This window comes from Phoenix dactylifera, unplaced genomic scaffold (assembly GCF_009389715.1).
Source record: "Phoenix dactylifera cultivar Barhee BC4 unplaced genomic scaffold, palm_55x_up_171113_PBpolish2nd_filt_p 000195F, whole genome shotgun sequence".
NCBI lineage: Eukaryota > Viridiplantae > Streptophyta > Magnoliopsida > Arecales > Arecaceae > Phoenix > Phoenix dactylifera.
Genome location: NW_024067719.1, coordinates 887,467 through 908,572, shown reverse-complemented (window position 1 = coordinate 908,572; position 21,106 = coordinate 887,467). Strand labels below are relative to the sequence as shown.

General features: G+C 51.5%; 1 protein-coding gene across 1 annotated transcript; it reads left to right on the top strand.

Annotated features, from left to right (window-relative positions):
* Positions 1 to 1,573: 1,573 nt before the first annotated feature.
* LOC103698670 (alpha carbonic anhydrase 7-like) lies at positions 1,574 to 17,631 on the top strand. Its single transcript, XM_008780711.4, has 7 exons — positions 1,574 to 1,705; positions 1,826 to 2,043; positions 2,127 to 2,233; positions 2,371 to 2,473; positions 2,603 to 2,770; positions 3,149 to 3,202; positions 17,486 to 17,631. Exons 1-7 carry the CDS (start codon positions 1,618 to 1,620, stop codon positions 17,567 to 17,569), a joined length of 822 nt encoding a protein of 273 aa, XP_008778933.2. The 5' UTR covers positions 1,574 to 1,617; the 3' UTR covers positions 17,570 to 17,631.
* The last annotated feature ends 3,475 nt before the right edge of the window (positions 17,632 to 21,106 follow it).

The window sequence follows — 21,106 nt, the reverse complement described above, 5'->3', positions numbered from 1 at the left end:
ATGTTCTGGGATGCAGGGGATTTGGAAGAAACTGAGATGCTGTTCACGGCTGAGATGAAGACTGGATCAACATGGACGTGAGGCTGGACACGAGCTGGGACTTAGAGCTTACGTGGATGCTGGACTCATGCGGATGAAGGGAAACGGACGTGGCTGGATGTGGCTGTGATTCGTGATGAAAAGAAAATTGGGGTTGACTCTGTTTGAAGCTTAAAACTGGGGAAGTTTGGACACGTGGAGAGAAAGAGTCTTGGTGGGTGAACGTGTGAAGAAAAAGAAAAGAAATTGATGGGATGTAGTGTGGGTTTAGGCATCATCCAATTAAGTTTGGCTCGACCTGCATACATTGGGCTCAAATAATTAAGAAAATCAATCAAACTTCAATAATTTATTTAAAATGAAATGATGAAGGAAAATACATTTTCTTATGTTTAAATTTAGAATATGTGTATAAAAATAATAATAAATGCTATGTAAAATAGATTAATTTACGCATTATTTAACACTTATCAATGTATCATATCAAGCATAACATACTGTCTAGATACTGAACTGGTATACGATTTCATATATACCGTACCAACATTCTGTACATTTCATCGTCTCGTACCATATCGCATGTCGACACTATAATAAAATAGTACCAGTGCAGAATCTGATACCAAGTTGATGAACCTTGATGAGGATCAAATGTTGGATAGCATTATCTCTCAAAGTTTTGATCTAATTAATTTCGGTGGTTTTCTTGAAGGCCTTAGTTGAAAATTTTAGATTCAGGTCTCAGACCAGCAAAGAATTCGAGGTCAGAGTTTTGAGTGGTATTATGTCTAAGGATTTGATCTCCATCCATCCATTCGGCCTGGGTTACCTTCGATGATCTTTTGCGGAAACCGGCGATGCAAAACAAGTACTGAAGCACTTGAGGAAAACCCAAAAAGAAGGGACTATATATGACCTCCGGTTCCATTTTGCCCGAGTGATGGCAGGTCTGATTCTCGCCAAAAAATTTTTTTATTACCTTCTCGGTTTGGCTTGTTTCCCCAGAGCCCCCCGGTCCACTTCTCCTTTCGCTATTATATATATTCCATTCTTTGCTCCGATGTTTCCGATGTCCGTTTACTCTTTCAATATTTGACACCGTATGGCTTAAATCTAACAAAGTTGACTTTGCATGCATTGCACCGTATGGCTTAAATCTAACAAAGTTGACTTTGCATGCATTGCACCATATGGCTTAAATTCGAGTCAGATATGGATTATTTTAGTTCCAATTAAAGCCATCGACAAGACCCGGCCCCGTCCGTCTTCTGATGGGAGTTTAAAATGATCTTAAAATATAGACACTCATTAAATTTCTTCCAGTTAAACATAATGCCGAATCATGTCTAATCTATTAAATTCCACTGAAATCCTATTAATCTGTTTGAGACGTATTAACTTGCAAGTAAACTGTGTCATCCCATGATCATGTTTAATGCCTAGGACTGAACCCGGTCCATTTTTTCTTTAAAGAGATTATACAATGCACAAAGAAAACGTCCAGACTCAAATACCCTCCCTGCTCTTTATTTATACTTCGCCATCCACCTTCCCCTCTCCAGGCTAGAGAACATAAACATGGGCCGCCGCAAGCTTCTCATCATCTCAACGGTGGTTGCAGTTTTTCTTTTACGGTGCATCCCCCGGACCACGGCCGAAGAAGTTGGTATGCAGCTCCTTACATGTTCTCATCTCTGGGTTATATGCTTCCTTATCCGTTTCCATTGGTATTTAGCATAAATGATTGCTAGCTCCGATCTAAAATTGTGCCATATATTCCTTGCAGGGGATGAGAGAGAGTTCAGCTACGAGAGTGATAGCGAGCACGGACCTGAGAACTGGGGCAAAATCCATGAGGACTGGGCCATATGTAATAAAGGTCAGATGCAGTCCCCCCTTGATCTCTTGGACAAAAGAGTGCAAGTGCATCACCACGTGGGGCCGCTCCGCCGAACCTACCGCGCCGCCCTTGCCGTCGTCAAGAATCGTGGCCACGATATTATGGTGAGAGTCTCAGGACCGAAATTCTCAATCTTTTAGTCCACTATAGCTTAATGCATGCGATGCTTCCTCTTCCATGGATTCAGGTCAAATGGGAGGAAGATCCAGGGGCCATCTGGATCAATGAAACCATGTATACACTTAAACAGTTGCACTGGCATGCGCCTTCGGAGCACACCCTCAACGGCCGGAGGTGCTTCATCTCTCAGTCATTTTAATAACTATCATAAATTGACTTCTTAACTTCTTAGGTTTATAAGAAAACACTGAGGCACACTGATCCTAGCTATATAGAATTCGCAGGTGATATTGTGCTGAATTTGCACGCAGGTATGCTGTGGAGATGCATATGGTGCATGAGAGTGCCGATCAGAAGGTCGCCGTGGTCGGTATTCTGTACAAAATTGGCCGCCCTGATTCATTCCTAGAGGAGGTCAGTTTGTGCTCCATGGGCAAAGCAAAGTGTTCTATTGTTTAGGAATGGTTCTCCGAATTATGCTTTATTATGGATGCCAATTGTGTTGCTGGACATGAATGTTTTTTTTTTCTTTTTTTCGATTAGGTGGAGGAAGAAATTATGAAGATAGGAGACTTGACGGGGGAAGAGGAGGTGTTGGGAATGGTAAATCCAAGGCATGCAAAATGGGGAAGCAGAAAGTACTATAGATATTTGGGCTCGCTCACTGTTCCACCTTGCACTGAAGGTGTTGTGTGGACCATTATAAAAAAGGTTGGTTTCAATTACAAACTAGGCGTCCACTGTGGTGCTAACCAAATCTATTTAGGATACTATGGTGTGTGTATTTTGCACCGCAGAAGGCCTTGCAAGGCTGAATGGATGATATGTTGGATGAGTTCGCTCGTCATGTTACCCATCATGTTTGGCATGCTACCTGTGTTTGACATAGCAACATGATAGGCGATATATATCACCATCCAACCATACATGGGCTTCTGAAGTGAAAATACACACCGCAGAGGATCTAAACTCACTCCAATCTATTTTTTGTGTCAATTAGACAAAGGTTGAATAAAGGAATTGGATTAAGGTCCAAGCTGTCTCTTTTTCGTTTTTTGGTTCATTAAGGAGCCAGTTTATTGTTGGCAGGTGCGGACTGTATCAAGGAAGCAGGTGGATAGACTTAGAGAGGCTGTCCATGATGTAAGTAGCATGTGGAAAGCAATCCCTTCCATTCTTTTCATTCTTTCCAACGCGTTTCCTCTGTCTTCTCTCTAGATCTCTTCCCCCTCCCTCCCTTCCTGCCGTCCATTGTGTGCTAAGAAAAGAAACTCTTATTAATGTTTTCAACGCTTACCAACTTTAGATCTCTCTTGAGAAAAAAATTTAAAACAAAAAATATTAAGCTATGGTCGCAAATGGAACCTGTTATGGGGGAATTGAGCCGCCATGCCCCACGTGATCGGCACGCGTATCCAGGAAAGCTACAGCTGCCCTATGATCCAGCACTCCGACCCCGAGTCGGACCTCCTCGGCTCCGCAGCCCGACCCCGGGTCGGCTGCCCTATGATCCAGCACTCCGACCCCGAGTCGGACCTCCTCGGCTCCGCAGCCCGACCCCGGGTCGGCTGCCCTATGATCCAGCACTCCGACCCCGAGTCGGACCTCCTCGGCTCCGCAGCCCGACCCCGGGTCGGCTGCCCTATGATCCAGCATTCCGACCCCAAATCGGAGATCTTTTGATAACGACAGGATATTCTCCAGAGGCACGCCGCGGCCTCCTGCTCCACTACTCCCTGCAACGGCTGTACCCGATGCTGCCCACGATCTCCTGTATCGACCGTACAAAGCGGAGCTCCACTACGCCCTGCCATGACCGTACCCGGCGCTGCTCCACGACGCCCCGTAACGGCCATGTCAGTGGCCATTCTATCGTGCCCCACGACGACAAACCCCCCTGAGAGACCTCCCAGCCAGGCATATATGCGGCTGGGGGGAGAAGGGGGGGGGTAAGCAATACCTCCCAGAGCACTCTCTCCCACTTGTGATTATCATCTCTCCTCCTCCAATCTCCTCTGACTTGACCGTCGGAGGGCCATCACCACCCTGGTGGTGGTGCAAGGCTTGTTTGCAGGTTCCTTGGCGGAAGGTGGAGCGCAACCAGCACCAACCAAGACAACTCAGGCGGAACCCCGTTCACACCGTCGTGTCAATCGTTCTCGGTTTGGACCACCAGCAACAGTTGGCGCTATCAATTCCTGGGGCGACCCCCGCCGCGAGCGTGATCAGCCGGACTCTTCCCCAGGCGATGGATAAGGGTAAGGCTGCAGAACCACCATCCGGCTCCGGGGAGAAATCGGGGTCTGCCTTCACTACCGATGGCGCCCGAAATCTCATCGAAACAGTGTTGCTGGAGAAGGACCGTCGGCGGGTCCGGGAGTTGGATGTCTCTGACGTCGGGGCCGCCAGCTGCGTCTGTCTCATGTCGGTGAGTGTTCTTCTGGCCGTCTTTCACCATTTATTGGCTATGTTGTTCTCCGCCTGACTCCCTTATTTTTCCTATTTCTTAGCTCGCCCAGTACATGATCCGTCTGGAGGAGTGCTACAAGGAACAGGCGGGGCTTTTGGCGAAGGCCGAGGACCGGCTGAAAGCAATGGAAGAGGGAGGCCGGGCTGCGGCAGGCAGGACGACCGGGGACCTCGAGGCGAGGCTCCGGGAGGCCGAAGAGCGGGCTCTCGGCTTCGCCGCCCTGGAGGAGCAACTGTCAGAGGCTCGGGAGCAACTCAAAGCCGCCTCGGGCCTCGAAAGCAGGGTCAAGAAGGCGGAGGAACGGGCTGAAAAGCAGTCCCGGAAGATCGCGGACTATCGAGAGCGGTGGGAGAAGGCCCAGCGGTCTGCCGACAACGCCTGCGACCGAATCCGCTCTTTTGAAGCCAAACTAGGCGAACTGGAGTCGGCCCTGGAGAAGTCATGCACGGACGTCCAAGAGCTCCGTTCGCGCCTGAAGGAAGCCGAGGCCGCTCGGGTTGCTACCGAGGCGAAGCATAAAGAGGCTCAGGCTGATCTGCTGAGGGTCTCCTCTGAGGCCGAAGGCCGGATTGTGGCGAAGGTCTTGGAGGCCAAGGCTCAGATTATGGAGCGAGCTGAGGCGGAGCTGGCCGAGAAGAGGGCGGAAATCGGGCGTTAGGCGGTAGAGGCTTATCGCCAGTCCGCCGAGTTCGCCCATGATATGTCGGAGGCAGTGCGGACCTATCGCCAGTCTGACGAGTTTGTCCATGACGCGTCGGACGCGGGGGCCGAAGCCTTCACCTTGGGCTTCGAGGAGGGCCTGGCAAGGGTGTCGGCTAAGTATCCCGAAGTTGACCTGAGCGAGATCTCCCTCCTGGACTCCTCTCCGGCGCCATCGCCTGCTGGTTCTCCTGCTGCTTCCCTACCTCCCGCGGACGAGCCCGGCGTTCCCGACTCGGGAGTTCCTCCAAGCTGACCTCTTGTACCTTCCATTGTCTTTTTTATTTTTGTATGTCGGCGTTTTGCCCAATTGTATGGGCCTCGGCCCTGAAAATTAATGCACGTTGAATATTTCTTCATCTCGCCCTCGTCCTCTTTTTTTTTTTTTTAGCTCTTGGTTGCTTCTTGCTGACTTTTGATTCCCGAAGTTCTTCCGGCACTAGGCCAGGCATCCGAGGGTTAAACCTCAGGAAACTCTTCCGGCGCTAAGCCAGGCATCCGAGGGTTAGGCCTCAGGAAATTCTTCCGGCGCTAAGCCAGGCATCCGAGGGTTAGGCCTCAGGAAATTCTTCCGGCGCTAAGCCAGGCATCCGAGGGTTAGGCCTCAGAAAATTCTTCCGGCGCTAAGCCAGGCATCCGAGGGTTAGGCCTCAGGAAACTCTTCCGGCGCTGAGCCAGGCATCCGAGGGTTAGGCCTCAGGAAACTCTTCCGGCGCTGAGCCAGGCATCCGAGGGTTAGGCCTCAGGAAACTCTTCCGGCGCTAGGCCAGGCATCCGAGGGTTAGGCCTCAGGAAACTCTTCCGGCGCTAAGCCAGGCATCCGAGGGTTAGGCCTCAGGAAATTCTTCCGGCGCTAAGCCAGGCATCCGAGGGTTAGGCCTCAGGAAACTCTTCCGGCGCTGAGCCAGGCATCCGAGGGTTAGGCCTCAGGCAACTCTTCCGGCGCTAGGCCAGGCATCCGAGGGTTAGTCCTCAGGGAATTCTTCCGGCGCTAGGCCAGGCATCCGAGGGTTAGGCCTCAGGAAACTCTTCCGGCGCTGAGCCAGGCATCCGAGGGTTAGGCCTCAGGCAACTCTTCCGGCGCTAGGGCCAGGCATCCGAGGGTTAGTCCTCAGGAAATTCTTCCGGCGCTAGGCCAGGCATCCGAGGGTTAGGCCTCAGGCAATTCTTCCGCTCGCTGGTCGACCAAGGCTGGCGCAAGCCGAAGCGACCGGTCGGGGCTTCCGGCTAGTCTGCTCCCGGGATGATCATCGGGTTAGCCAGGCATCCGAGGCCCGAGCCTCGGGAGATTCCACTCGTTGGTCGGCCAAGGCTGGCGCAAGCCGAGGCGACCGGTCGGGGCTTCCGGCTAGTCTGCTCCCGGGATGATCATCGGGTTAGCCAGGCATCTGAGGGTTGTCAAGCCTCAAGGAAATTCCACTCGTTGGTCGGCCAAGGCTGGCGCAAGCCGAGGCGACCGGTCGGGGCTTCCGGCTAGTCTGCTCCCGGGATGATCATCGGGTTAGCCAGGCATCTGAGGGTTGTCAAGCCTCAGGGAAATTCCACTCGTTGGTCGGCCAAGGCTGGCGCAAGCCGAGGCGACCGGTCGGGGCTTCCGGCTAGTCTGCTCCCGGGATGATCATCGGGTTAGCCAGGCATCTGAGGGTTGTCAAGCCTCAGGGAAATTCCACTCGTTGGTCGGCCAAGGCTGGCGCAAGCCGAGGCGACCGGTCGGGGCTTCCGGCTAGTCTGCTCCCGGGATGATCATCGGGTTAGCCAGGCATCTGGGGGTTGTCAAGCCTCAGAGAAATTCCGCTCGTTGGTCGGCCAAGGCTGGCGCAAGCCGAGGCGACCGGTCGGGGCTTCCGGCTAGTCTGCTCCCGGGATGATCATCGGGTTAGCCAGGCATCTGAGGGTTGTCAAGCCTCAGGGAAATTCCACTCGTTGGTCGGCCAAGGCTGGCGCAAGCCGAGGCGACCGGTCGGGGCTTCCGGCTAGTCTGCTCCCAGGATGATCATCGGGTTAGCCAGGCATCTGAGGGTTGTCAAGCCTCAGGGAAATTCCACTCGTTGGTCGGCCAAGGCTGGCGCAAGCCGAGGCGACCGGTCGGGGCTTCCGGCTAGTCTGCTCCCGGGATGATCATCGGGTTAGCCAGGCATCTGAGGGTTGTCAAGCCTCAGGGAAATTCCACTCGTTGGTCGGCCAAGGCTGGCGCAAGCCGAGGCGACCGGTCGGGGCTTCCGGCTAGTCTGCTCCCGGGATGATCATCGGGTTAGCCAGGCATCTGAGGGTTGTCAAGCCTCAGGGAAATTCCACTCGTTGGTCGGCCAAGGCTGGCGCAAGCCGAGGCGACCGGTCGGGGCTTCCGGCTAGTCTGCTCCCGGGATGATCATCGGGTTAGCCAGGCATCTGGGGGTTGTCAAGCCTCAGGGAAATTCCGCTCGTTGGTCGGCCAAGGCTGGCGCAAGCCGAGGCGACCGGTCGGGGCTTCCGGCTAGTCTGCTCCCGGGATGATCATCGGGTTAGCCAGGCATCTGAGGGTTGTCAAGCCTCAAGGAAATTCCACTCGTTGGTCGGCCAAGGCTGGCGCAAGCCGAGGCGACCGGTCGGGGCTTCCGGCTAGTCTGCTCCCGGGATGATCATCGGGTTAGCCAGGCATCTGAGGGTTGTCAAGCCTCAGGGAAATTCCACTCGTTGGTCGGCCAAGGCTGGCGCAAGCCGAGGCGACCGGTCGGGGCTTCCGGCTAGTCTGCTCCCGGGATGATCATCGGGTTAGCCAGGCATCTGAGGGTTGTCAAGCCTCAGGGAAATTCCACTCGTTGGTCGGCCAAGGCTGGCGCAAGCCGAGGCGACCGGTCGGGGCTTCTGGCTAGTCTGCTCCCGGGATGATCATCGGGTTAGCCAGGCATCTGAGGGTTGTCAAGTCTCAGGGAAATTCCACTCGTTGGTCGGCCAAGGCTGGCGCAAGCCGAGGCGACCGGTCGGGGCTTCCGGCTAGTCTGCTCCCGGGATGATCATCGGGTTAGCCAGGCATCTGGGGGTTGTCAAGCCTCAGGGAAATTCCGCTCGTTGGTCGGCCAAGGCTGGCGCAAGCCGAGGCGACCGGTCGGGGCTTCCGGCTAGTCTGCTCCCGGGATGATCATCGGGTTAGCCAGGCATCTGAGGGTTGTCAAGCCTCAGGGAAATTCCGCTCGTTGGTCGGCCAAGGCTGGCGCAAGCCGAGGCGACCGGTCGGGGCTTCCGGCTAGTCTGCTCCCGGGATGATCATCGGGTTAGCCAGGCATCTGAGGGTTGTCAAGCCTCAGGGAAATTCCGCTCGTTGGTCGGCCAAGGCTGGCGCAAGCCGAGGCGACCGGTCGGGGCTTCCGGCTAGTCTGCTCCCGGGATGATCATCGGGTTAGCCAGGCATCCGAGGGCCGAGCCTCGGGACATTCCACTCGTTGGTCGGCCACTTGTCGCTCGCCGCCCATCGGGGTTTCTCTGTGCCCAGCCGCGACCGTGTTTCTCCTCTCCTCCAAGCGTTGCCTGGGGGGAACACGAGAAGGGTATTAAACGCTAATTAATGCGTTACCTGGGAAATCGGATCGCCAGTTGCTGCTGGTGAGGAGTGTTAGTTGAGCGGCCGCGATACGCGGGTTCTTCGAGGAGGATGCGGCCTGGGCGCGAGCGGAGACACGTGGACCTAGGGGTATACGTCACCCGGATCGTCCTGCACAAAGAATGCGATTTAAGGAGAATGACGCTTAGGAAATCGCGGGGAGATACGCCTCGGGAGCCGGAACGGCTCCGGATTCAGTGCGCCTGCATTTATTGGAGCCACCCGTATCGGAACTACCAGGGGGCCGCAGCTTGGCTATAAATACAGGTGCAGGTACGATGGAATTTGCTAAGCCGGAGCTGCAGGTTGCCATGGATCGCGGACCTCCTCCTTGGCATATGACTGAGAGACTCCTGTCGAAGGAAAGGGGAGGCGCTCCCCTTACAACTTCAGCCAACTAGCCGTTTCATCTGGGATCAACAAGGAGGGTCTCCCCGGCGGAACTCCGCTCTAGGCGTTTCATCCGGGATCACATCTCCCCTCCTTGAAGTTCAGCCTCCCGGTTGAGCTCTGCGCCGGACGCTCAATCCGGGACCGCGCCTCCATATACTCTTCCCCCTCGAATCCCTTCTCTTCCCTACCACTGGGGAAGATGGGAATATCCTTTGGAGGCGGCGTTCCCCTGGGGGCAGCGGGAGCTTCTTCTGCGGCGGCTCCTCCTCTTTTTGGTGAGTGCTGGATGGCGCCTCCGGTTAGAAGCACCCACTTCTGGTGGGACTGCAGCCGCCCTGGGTTGAGGGTTTGGGTCCCCACCTCTTCTTTACTTTCTTTACTCCCTAATTCCCCTCTGGGAATTCCTTGTAATCACACGAGCACGCCACTGTAACCAGAAATTATTGAAATGAAAAGTATTGCACCTTTTTAAATTGTCTTTCTGGCCTTGTTGTTCTACTGGTAATACATCCGCAGGTTAGCGGAATTCCAGCCCCTTGGAATTTCTCGGCCATCTAGGGCTTCCAACTGGTAGGAGCCAGGTCGGTTTACCCAACGAACTTTATACGGGCCTTCCCAATTTGGCGCTAGCTTCCCACCTTCCGTAGGTTGAGATGCCTTAGCTCGCCTCAGCACCAGATCTCCAATTCTGAAAAGCTTCGGTCGGACTTTGGAGTTGTAATATCGGGCCACCCTCTGCTGATACATTGCCATCCGTACCTGAGCCATTTCCCTTGCCTCTTCCAAGAGATCCAAGTTCCCTCGGAGTTGCTCTGAATTGGCCTCGGGTCGGTGCGCGGCCACCCGAGGCGAGGGGAGTCCGAGCTCCACGGGGGCAACGGCTTCCGTGCCATAGGTTAGGCTGAAAGGCGTCTCTCCAGTAGGAGTCCGTTGTGTGGTCCGATACGCCCAAAGGACATTCTCGAGTTCCTCGACCCAAGCTTGCCCCGTCCGGCCGATCCGCGCTTTGATACCTTGGAGGATTGTCCGATTTGTGACCTCGGCCTCGCCGTTGGTTTGGGGATGCGACACGGATGTGAACCGATGCTCGATCCCGAATTCCTCGCAGAAGTCCCGGAAGTGCTTGTTATCAAACTGTCGACCGTTATCCGAGATGAGGACCCGAGGTACTCCAAATCGGACAATGATGTTCTTCTTCACGAACTTCCGGACTTGTGCCTCCGTGATGGTGGCCAGTGGCTCTGCCTCCACCCACTTGGTGAAGTAGTCGATGGCGACAATCAAAAATTTCCGCTGGGCCGAAGCGACGGGGAATGGTCCGAGGATATCCATTCCCCATTGTGCGAAGGGCCAGGGCGCGGTGATTGGCGCCAAGGGGACAGAGGGGACTCTCTGGACATTGGCGTGGCGCTGGCAGGCGTCGCATTTCCGCACGTGGTCCTTCGAGTCCTCCATCAAGGTCGGCCAATAGTAGCCTTGCCTCATGATCTTATGCGCCAAGGACCTAGCCCCCAAGTGCGATCCGCAGATGCCTTCGTGGACTTCGCCGAGGGCGTAGGCCGCTTCCGCGGGGCGGAGGCACCTTAAGAGGGGGGCGGTAAACGAGGTCCGATACAGCCTCCCTTCATAAAGTACGTAGTGGGCGGACTTCTTTACAAGCCGCCGGGCCTGATCTTCGTCTTCAGGGAGGATTCCTTCGGCGAGGTAGGCGACGAGCGGGTCCATCCAAGACGGCTCCGGATCAATTGCCATCACCGCTCCAGCCCCGTCAATGCTCGGGGCATCCAGGGTCTCCAGGTAGATTGCCCTCGACAAGTTGTGCGCGTCTGCGTCCACTAGGCGGGACAACCTGTCGGCCCTGGCATTTTCGCTCCTCGGGACCTGCTGAATGTCAACACTGCCGAGGTCGGGAATGAGTGTTTGCACCTTCCGGACGTAGCTCTGCATGGTCGGGCTCCGCGCCTCGAACTCCCCTCGAACCTGCCCGACCACCAGCTGGGAGTCGGTGAAGACTTTCAGACGCCGGATGCCGAGCTCCTTGGCGAGTTTGAGTCCCGCGACTAGGGCCTCGTACTCCGCCTCATTGTTGGTCACTGGAAATCCGAACCTCAAGGCATACTCGGCTATCACTCCATCGGGATTGGTGAGGACCAGCCCAGCCCCTCCACCTTCAGGGTTCGACGACCCGTCAATGTGGAGCGTCCAGATCGGGAGATCGAGGCTGGGTGTCTCCGGCGGCTTAGGTTCCGCCTCCTGCACAGTGCACTCAGCGAGAAAGTCCGCGAGTACCTGGGCCTTGATGGCTGGTCGGGGCTGGTAGCGGATGTCGAACTCACCAAGTTCTACTGCCCACTTCACCAGCCGTCCCGCATTCTCTGGATTGCTGAAAATCTGCCGCAGTGGTTGATCGGTCAAAAGGGTGACAGAATGAGCCTGGAAATAGGGGCGAAGCCTCCTGGTCGCAGTCAGCAGCGCGAAGGCGATTTTCTCAGCCTTCGTGTACCGCGTCTCGGCATCCCGGAGGACTCGGCTGATGTAGTATACAGGCTTCTGAAGTCTTGCCTCTTCCCGAACCAGTACTGCGCTGACTGCGGTTGGGGAGACCGCCAGGTAAAGGTAGAGCATCTCCCCCTCTTGCGGCTTGGACAGCAGGGGAGGAGACGCCATGTACTCCTTGAGCTGGTCGAACGCCGCATGGCATTCGGCCGTCCAGAGGAAGTCTTTTGGGCGCTTCAACACCTTGAAGAATGGTTGGCAGCGTTCGGCCGACTTTGCCACAAATCGTCCGAGCGCGGCGACCCTTCCAGCGAGCTCCTGAACCTCCTTCACTTTGGTCGGAGGGGACATATCTTGTATGGCTTTGATCTTGTCCGGGTTGGCCTCGATCCCGCGCTGGTTGACAATGAAACCGAGGAACCTCCCGGCCGAAGCACCAAAAGCGCACTTCGCTGGGTTTAGCTTCATGCGAAACTTTCGCAAGGTGGTGAAAGTCTCCTCCAGATCTGCAATGTGCTGGTCTGCATGGCGGCTTTTTACCAGCATATCGTCCACGTACACCTCCATATTCCGGCCGATCTGCTCCTTGAAGATTTTATTGACGAGGCGCTGGTAAGTGGCGCCAGCGTTCTTCAGACCGAAGGGCATTACCTTGTAACAGTACAGCCCCCGGTCTGTTATGAAGGCAGTTTTCTCCTCGTCCTGTGGAGCCATCATTATTTGGTTGTAGCCGGAGAAGGCGTCCATAAAAGACAGTAGCTGATATCCGGAAGTCGCGTCGACCAGTTGGTCTATCCGTGGAAGCGGAAAGCTATCCTTGGGGCACGCCTTGTTCAGGTCGGTGTAGTCGACGCACATCCTCCACTTCCCGCTCGCCTTCCGGACAAGTACGACGTTTGCCAGCCACTCGGGGTAGCTCACCTCTCTTATGAAACCTGCCTCCAAGAGTTTGTCTACCTCCTGGTCGACCACCCGGATCCGATCCGGGGCACAGTGTCTCTTCTTTTGCTTTACCGGTCGGTGGGTCGGGTCGACGTTGAGGGCGTGAGAAACGACCTCCGGGTCGATCCCAGGTACGTCGGCCGCCGACCAGGCAAACACATCTGCATTGGCTCGGAGGAATTCCACTAACCGGAGCCGAGCTTCCAAGTCGAGATTGGCACCGACCCGGACCGTGCGGTCCGGGCGGCCTTCTTCGAGGGGAACTTCGATTACGCCCTCGGCCGGCTCCCCGTGCCGCAAGGCCACTTCGTCTCTGGCGTCAAGTGACTCGACGCTTAGGGCCTCCATGGGCTTCTTCCCTTTGAGAGTTGCTAGGAAACACTGCCGTGCGGTCGGCTGGTCACCTCGGACCTCTCCAATCCCGGCCGCTGTGGGGAACCGCATGAGCAAATGGTAGGTAGAAACCACCGCGCGAAGGGCGTTCAGTCCGGGTCGTCCGAGGATAGCGTTGTAGGCCGAGGGGACACGGACGACCAAGAACCCGAGCCGCACCGTGGCTTCTGCGGGTGCAATGCCCGCAGTCACAGGCAGCTCGATGACACCTTCGGCCGAGATAGCGTCTCCAGTGAATCCTATGAGGGGGGTGGATGTTTTGTGCAACAATTGTCGGGAAAAGCCCATCTTTTGGAAGGCCTCGTAATACAAAATATCAGCTGAGCTTCCACTATCCACAAGAACACGCCTTACATCATAGTCCGCCATAGTGAGAGAGATCACCATGGCGTCATCGTGGGGAGTCTGAACCCCCTTTACATCTTCATCACAAAAAGTGATTACATTTCCGACCCGCTGCCTCTTCGCGACGGCCACTCCTGATACTTCCGCCGAGCCCCCTGCGTTCCTCACGGGCCGAGAGCAGCCCCCAGTGATGGTGTGGATCACTCCCGCAACGGGTCGATTCTGCTCCCGAGGCTCCTGAGGGGCCGGGTCGGCTGAACGCGGGTCTGCGGGGGGACGTCGGTCGTTTACATATCGACCGAGACGTCCTCGGCGAATGAGAGCCTCGATCTCGTCCCGAAGCTGGAAGCAGTCTTCGGTATCGTGGCCGTGGTCTCGGTGGTACTCACAGTACGCCCGAGAAGGCTTCCTCCCAGGGATCTTCTTCATCTGCCTCGGAACCGGGAGGTCCTCCCGCCCCTTGACCTCCATGAGGATCTGGGCCCGGGGGCCAGGAGTGGGGTGTACCGGTTGAAGCGTCGGTGCGGAGAACGAGGGCGTGTGGCGCCGTGGTTCCTTGCTGGTGACGGGCTTCTGCGCCGGCGTTGAGGCGTCGGGCTCCTCCTCTGGGGTGCCTCTTTTCGCCTTTTCTTCCCGGGCTTTAGAGGGGCTTCGGCGGCCTCCTTGTTCCGGTGGGAGGCTGCCTCCTCGGCGTCTGCATACTGGTTTGCCCGAGACAACAGCTCCGGGAAGCTCCGCGGCAGACGTTTGTCCAGGGAGAAGGTGAGTCTGCCCTTCCGGAAGCCTCGCTTCAGGGCTGAGAGAGCCACCTCCTGGCTCAAATTCCGGACCTCCAGTGTTGCCTTGTTGAAGCGGGTGAGATAATCCCGCAGGCTCTCTCCCTCGTTCTGCCGGACATCGAAGAGGGAGTCGGAGACCAGTCTTCGCCGGCTACTGACGGCGAAATGGCTGATGAAGAGACGGGTGAACTGGTGGAAGGACTGGATGGAATTAGCCTCCAGGCCGGCGAACCACGCCCTTGCCGGGCCGCAGAGGGTCGCCGGGAAGGCCTTGCAGAGGAGAGGATCCGATGCTCCATGGAGGAGCATAAGAGTCCTGAAACTCTCCACGTGGTCCCGTGGGTCCGCCGCCCCGTCGTAGGGTTCGATCGCCGGCATTTTGAACCCCGGCGGGTTTAGGGTTCGCAGGATCCTTGAGGCAAGCGCCGGCTGGGAGGAGATTTCCAAGTCGGCGAAGGGATCTTTGGAGTGGCCCTTCAGGACCTGGAGCTGTCTGTGGAGATCGTCCACCCGCCGGTCCAGGGAGCGCGACCGGTGGGTGGGAGACAAGGAGCGGCGCGAGGGGGACCGACTGGAGTGCGGGCCCCTCGAGGACTGGGGTGTCTGAGAACGCGCCCGGGTCCGCCTCTCGTACCCCGCGCAGCTCCGATGAGAAGGTCCTGGCAGAATGGACCGCACTCGAGAATCCTCCCCGCGCCGGCGCTCCTCTCCATGGGAGAGGAAGGAGCGCGGGTTGTGAGGAAGAGGCGAGTGCTCGGGGAGCAGCGGCTCCTGAGCCCGCTGCGGCACCCGAGAGATCACACCCTGCAGATTCTGCACTGCCTCCGCGAGGGTGCGAACCTGCTGGGCTAGCTGGTCGAACTGAGCAGGTTCGACCGTCTGAATGGGAGGAGAAGCGGTGGAATGCTGCTGAGAGTGTGTTGGGGACGCAGCAGCCTCCCGGCCAGAGGCGCGAGAGGCTCCGCGACCGGAAGCATTGGAAGCTCCGCGACCACCTCGCCGTGCCATTACGATCGTTCTGAGATTCGTCCCTTCCTCTAGCGCCAACTGTTGCTGGTGGTCCAAACCGAGAACGATTGACACGACGGTGTGAACGGGGTTCCGCCTGAGTTGTCTTGGTTGGTGCTGGTTGCGCTCCACCTTCCGCCAAGGAACCTGCAAAACAAGCCTTGCACCACCACCAGGGTGGTGATGGCCCTCCGACGGTCAAGTCAGAGGAGATTGGAGGAGGAGAGATGATAATCACAAGTGGGAGAGAGTGCTCTGGGAGGTATTGCTTACCCCCCCCCCTTCTCCCCCCAGCCGCATATATGCCTGGCTGGGAGGTCTCTCAGGGGGGTTTGTCGTCGTGGGGCACGATAGAATGGCCACTGACATGGCCGTTACGGGGCGTCGTGGAGCAGCGCCGGGTACGGTCATGGCAGGGCGTAGTGGAGCTCCGCTTTGAACGGTCGATACAGGAGATCGTGGGCAGCATCGGGTACAGCCGTTGCAGGGAGTAGTGGAGCAGGAGGCCGCGGCGTGCCTCTGGAGAATAGCCTGTCGTTATCAAAAGATCTCCGATTTGGGGTCGGAATGCTGGATCATAGGGCAGCCGACCCGGGGTCGGGCTGCGGAGCCGAGGAGGTCCGACTCGGGGTCGGAGTGCTGGATCATAGGGCAGCCGACCCGGGGTCGGGCTGCAGAGCCGAGGAGGTCCGACTCGGGGTCGGAGTGCTGGATCATAGGGCAGCTGTAGCTTTCCTGGATACGCGTGCCGATCACGTGGGGCATGGCGGCTCAATTCCCCCCATAACAGATCCAATCCACGAAATGTATCATCAGATACTTATAAACTAATCCATTTATAGTTAGGGATATAGACAATCTAGAAACTACTAATGTCAATATAAATCGAGTTCTCACTTTTATCTCCATCAATAAAAAACAGAAAATAATTTTTATAATCTTATATATATTATATTAGTGGATATATTATATTTGATTAAAAAATATCCACTAAACATAGTCAACTTGTTGTATTAGTTATAATTTTACTCTATTTATTGATATTGACATCCATTGCTTCAATAATACCTCTTTCCCTATTTTGAATAAAAATAATATAAGAGACATTTTATGTGTATTTTCCATTTATCGTATTGCTTTTCGTATGTATATATGTATATATATATATAATTGTTATGAAAGGTAAATCGCATGATATGTACCCAAAATTTTGTGGACCAAAGTAAAATACTTCTTATATTTGTGCTTGAATCATCAATATAAAGTATAAGTTTTTCCTAATATTTTTATTCTTGATTGATTACTTGCAAGATGTAGCAGTAGCATATATATATATAGACGAATATAAAAAGACATGTTAATCTGTACATATAAAAAAGACATTTGATTTTTTATTAGTGCTACAGCAAGATAGGCTTTTTCTTTTTTTTTTTTTGGTACAAACGAGATAGGCTTTTAAGGGCAAAAGTTAAAGGCACCAAAAGTCATAAAATTGTTATCATAAGCATCCTAACAGAGTAGCGGCAAAAAAATAATAGCCTCTATAGAGACATAGCAAAAATTTTAGTGGCAATTTATATGTTGACATAAAATAAGTTATCATAGCAAACAAATGCCTCACTAAAATAGATTTTTTTATCATCCACATATTTTGTTGCAATAATATAATATTTTTCTGGAGCAATTAGTTTTTTCCAACTATATATCTAAAATTTTTTAGAGGTAAATATTATTTTGCACTATAAAAAGCCATCACTGAAACCATACTTTTCAGTAGTGTGGATTGATACCATACAAAATTTTTCTTGATTGAAACAAAAAACTATGTTATAGATTCAACAAATTGGTCTGATTGCAAAGTGCCATGTAGTTAAAATTCAATTAAAATATTATCTTTTATCTTCTTCATTTGGAAGCTGAGGAAGATACTGTAAAGATTTATGAGGATTTAGATCCCTATTGTGCGTTTCAATTCGTTTCTTTACCCTGGACCAAAATTAATTTTAACCACCATCATGAAGATTGTTACATTTTGGAAAGCCAGAAATGTTCTGAATAATCTAAGATCCCAAGAATCCTAGGAATTTTCAAAGAAACATTTCATGCAAAATAAAAGAACCTGGGGAAAATGCAATATCACAGTCATAAGTAAAATGATTGATAAAACAAAATTTTTTTAGGTAAGATATTCCTGGTAGCATGTGATATGGATCATGAGCATTATAAGACATATAAATATTTTATGATATGAGTCCCATTGTACTTATTTTTTAATTGTAATTCGATATTTTAGGTCTATCATCTCTGCCTCTTGAAATTTGCAGGATTTTGAAATGAATGCAAGACCAATACAGGAGATCAATGAAAGGACTGTTAGCCTTTATCGCCCTCCAAATTTTAAATGTTAAATCACAATGCTTTGTAGGCTTGAAGATTCATGTATTGTATTAATGAAGTTTCCTTGAGAAAATCTTATAGCATTTGGACTGGGATCTTGGATTACTAGGCAATAAAGAAGTTCGTCATTGCGAAGAATTGCGATAATTACTAAGCATGAAATAGAAAATCACTGTAGTGCCAATCCGCCAAGTATGGAGTGCCCATTACGTACATCCCTCGAAGAGACTGGCTATCAATCAAGATAAATAATGAAGCCAGCAACTATTCTTTTCAACTTGGAGGAAAAATAAAAGAAAAATCTAATTATCAGATTACCGAATACACATGTATCTGAAAAAGGAAGTGGGGAAGGGGACCAACCGTAGCCAGCCACGGATTAAAATATACCCCTTTTCACAAGCCTTCTAGTCTGAAAACTATTGTTGGAATCCATTAATTAATGGATTGTATCAAATTTAGTCGGCCTTACTAAACTTCATCTTGATTGATATTTAATTGATTGTGCTAAACTTAGTTGGTCTTACTAAACTTTACCTTGATTGATTTGTGATTGATTGTGCCAAACGTAGTCAGCATTACCAAATTTCGTCAGCCTTCTAGTCTATATAAAGATTGCTTTTGTATATTGTAACTGACAGACAGAAATACAATTCTCTTCTCTCATGCTTCCTTTTCAACATGGTGTCAGAGCTACCGATCACGTAACCTGCTGTCATCCTCTCTTTCGCCTTTTCTGTAGTCATCATCACTCGTAATCCTCTATTTCTTTTGTCTCATTTGGGGGTGTAGCTGGGGCTCCGGCCTCGGTGGCTTTCAAAGCCCCTTCTTCTCATCAAGATCTTGATAAAATTCTAGCTTTCTTTCTTTCTTCTTTTTCTCTTTAATTATTTTTTATTATTTTTTCATTATTTTTTGTTTGACTTTCGATCGGAAGGTGACATCGCCGACCCACTTGGATCCTCAGGGCTAAAGTATTTTTTTTTTTACTCTAAAAAAAAAACCTCCAGCAGCAGCTCGTCAAACCATACCATCAAAAGCTTAGCAGGTAAACTTGATAGGTGCGGTCTCGCTTCAAACCCCAGCAGCAGTGCATCAAACCGTACCGTCAGAAATTGGTGAATAAACTTGGCAGCCGCGGTCTCGTTCCAAACCCCAGCAGCAGTGGCTCAAACCGTACCGTCAGAAGCTTGGTAGATAAACTTGGCAGTTAGTCTCGCTCCAAATTCTAGCAGCAACGCGTCAAATCATACCGTCAGAAGCTTAACGGGTAAACTTGGCAGATGCGGTCTCGTTCCAAACCCCAGCGGTAGCACGTCAAACTATACCGTCAATAGCTTGGCGGGTAAATTTGGCAGGCGCGGTCTCGCTCCAAACTCCAGCAGCAGCATGTCAAACCATACCATCAGAAGCTTGGCGGATAAACTTGGTAGGCATGATCTCGTTTCAAACCTTAGCAGCAGTGCGTTAAACCATACCGTCAAAAGCTTGGCGAGTAGACTTGGCAGGCGCGGTCTCGCTCCAAATCCCATCAACAGCATGTCAAACCATACTGTCAAAAGCTTGGTGAAGGTAAACTTGGCAGGCGCGGTCTCACTCCAAACCTCAACATCTCATACTCCTACTCTTGATCTAGTACATTAGTTTTTCGGTACATTCTTGATCTAGTTGTTGGAATCTCTCGCACGCCGCAGAAAAATTCTAAACACAGCGAAAGGCATGCGCGAAATTCCGTTCATCGCATAAACTTATTTTAAAACCGTCGTTCGTAGATTAAGATTAGGATTAGTTAGTAAAGGCATATTAAATCTGAAATTTAAAAGATTATGTTTGCTGAAATTTTCTGCATGCAGAATTTCAGGCTGCTGATTTTTTGCATGCTGATTTTTGTATGCTTGGATTAATGATTCTATTGCTTTAATAATATGATTATAAATATTTAGAATTATATCTTGTATGATCAGCAACTTATGAGATGACATAATCAGTTAAATTACAGATCTGCAAATTATATTTATGCATGAGATGCGTATGGTGATGATCATGAATGAACCCTTTCGAATGTGCTGAAATATTCTACGATGTTCTATGATGTTATGTGATAGCATGTAATTCAGATTTTCAGATGCCTGCGTGCATCTTAAATTCATGTACTAGAGACCTGCGTGTCTCATGAAAAAGGGTTGTAATTATTCTTTTATATTAAATTAATCTGGGATGTAATCTGTGATGCATGTTGCACGTCGATGGTTGACATGTCGGGTTACCTACGCACGCGTTGCGACGATCGCAGCGGAAAGACGCACGCAGGGTCGTTCATCTCATGAACGTTCCGAGGAATGTAGATTTCAAAAAAAATCGAAGTTCTCTAACTCAGAAGATCATGAAATCTGAAGGAAAGAATTAAAATTAATTACTTGATTAATTTTCAGATCTACTATTAAAAATTATAAAGATCAAATCTTTACCTTTGAGCGGGTAGATCTTCACCGCTATTTGATGATCGTGAAAATCAGGTTCGTTTGAAGCCGCACAAGTGTCCGGCCTCTAGGGTATCCACACGAAGATCTAGATTAATCGAGGTTACAATCTCACCGGGGTGCTAGCTCCCTTGCAGAGATCCCTTTGATGGTTGGAACTCCTCTAACAATCAACTCTTGATTGCTTCCAAGAGGAAAAAGAAGGAGGAGGAAGAAACACTTTCTTTTCTTTTCTTTACCATGGATGAAGAAGGAGGGAAGAGAGGAACACCTTCCTTTCTTCCATGTAGCTGACCAAGAGGAGGAAGAAGAAGCCATGCTTGCTGCCTGATAAGTGCTAAATAATTCATAAATTAATATCTTATTTATAGCATTTACCATTATTTTAATTAACATATTTTGTAAATTTAACTGAAAATTGTATTACCTTCATGATTGCATTTTAATAAATTATCCAAGGTAATTCAAGTTTGATTTGATTATTGATTAAGCTTAATGCATGCAGGTCGAGTCGAGCTCAATTAGGTAAAGCCTAAATGGACACTACCTCATCCTCCAGAATCGGCTCCAAGAACTCTTTTCTAAAGTCCAGTACTTCCCATTAATTCCTGACTCTTCACACATTCACCTAAATTTTTTCCATTTCAATTCTCCTGTTTAACATTAAAAATAATATGATCCATTCGATCATTTGTCTCATAGATCTCAAAGCGCACCATCTATCATCGCACGGATCCCAAAGCTCAACCTATCTCCTCCAATTCACACATCCTCCCTCATGCCCGAATTCATTTTCAGTTTGCCTTGTTCCGGATTAGAGCCGCAACTGTCACAACCCGACATCCCAACTCCCCTGTTTCCACAACAAAACCAAGCACATCTTCTCCTGCTAGATCCCCTCCACGTTGATTCTCCCACGCCCAGATCTCCTCAACATCTTCATCTCCACCTCGTTGAAGCAACTACTTCGCACCTCTTCTCCGCTGTTTGGTTTCATCTTCCCTGTTATCAGCTGATATCCAAACATCCATATCAAATCCCCTGTTTCGTGCGGATGAAAACCAAAAT